General features: G+C 49.0%; 1 protein-coding gene across 1 annotated transcript in view; it reads right to left on the bottom strand.

The window, feature by feature from the left end:
* The window catches only part of LOC119591128 (SCY1-like protein 2), a gene marked incomplete at its 5' end in the record, with an annotated part of 331,697 nt that overhangs the window by 310,251 nt on the left and 20,484 nt on the right, over positions 1-962 (bottom strand). Inside the window, 1 exon segment of the mRNA XM_037939842.1 lies at positions 44-217. Coding sequence (XP_037795770.1) covers positions 44-217 — 174 coding nt within the window.

The following is a 962-nucleotide window of genomic DNA, read 5'->3' on the forward strand; positions in this document are numbered from 1 at the left end:
CAAAAACTAACGCTCTACAAGATCCCCCAAAGCGAAGACTCACCTGCAAGATGCCATATTTCAGCTCGATTTCAAGGAAGTTATAATCCTTGGAGACTCCCGTGCCTTTTTCCTTCTCCTTCTCGTCTGCCGGAGTGATGATGTTGGCCAAGGATGCCATCACGGGCTCGGAGTAGAAGGACAGAGTCTCCGGAGTGTCCTCAGGCCCTGCCACCACCTGTTGGAAGAGGGAGAGAAAGGGGGAAGATTAAAAGGGAGAATGAGGAGATACAGTGATGGGTAAATTGGAAGAGGGAGAGAAAAGGGAAGATTAAAAGGGAGAATGAGGAGATACAGTTATGGGTAAATTGGAAGAGGGAGAGAAAAGGGAAGATTAAAAGGGAGAATGAAGAGATACAGTTATGGGTAATATGATTGACTGGTGGTTGGGAGGGGGAGGGGTAAGAGGGCAGGAGATAGGGTGGGAAGGGGAGGGGAGAGGATATTGTGGGAGGGAGAAGGGGGAGAGGGGAGAGGATGGTGTGAGAGGGGGAGGGGATGGTGTGGGAGGGAGAGGGGGAGAGGGGAGGAGATAGGATGGGAGGGAGAGGGGGGTAATGAGGGGAAGGATGGTATGGGGGAGAGGGAAGAGGGAAGTGTAGGGAAAGGAGAGAGAATGAGAGGGGATAGGGGATAGTCTGATAATGAGAAGGGAAAGAGTTATCTCGACAAGAGAATACATAATGTAGGAAGGTAAGAAAAGAGGGAAACGTGAGGAAAAGCGATAGGAAAGGGATAGAGTGGGAAGGGGAGGCCAGGAGGGAGAGAAGGGGAGAGCCGGTAGAAAGAGAGGGAAAGGGTAGGGAGCGAAACGGATATAAATGGAAAGAACTAAGAGGGGAAAAAAGGTAATTCATTAACGTGCAATATTTGTTATATTTTTTCCATTGTAAAAGTAGGGTGAGTTAACAAACAACAACAGC

The sequence above is a fragment of the Penaeus monodon genome, chromosome 28 (assembly GCF_015228065.2).
Source record: "Penaeus monodon isolate SGIC_2016 chromosome 28, NSTDA_Pmon_1, whole genome shotgun sequence".
NCBI classification, from domain to species: domain Eukaryota; kingdom Metazoa; phylum Arthropoda; class Malacostraca; order Decapoda; family Penaeidae; genus Penaeus; species Penaeus monodon.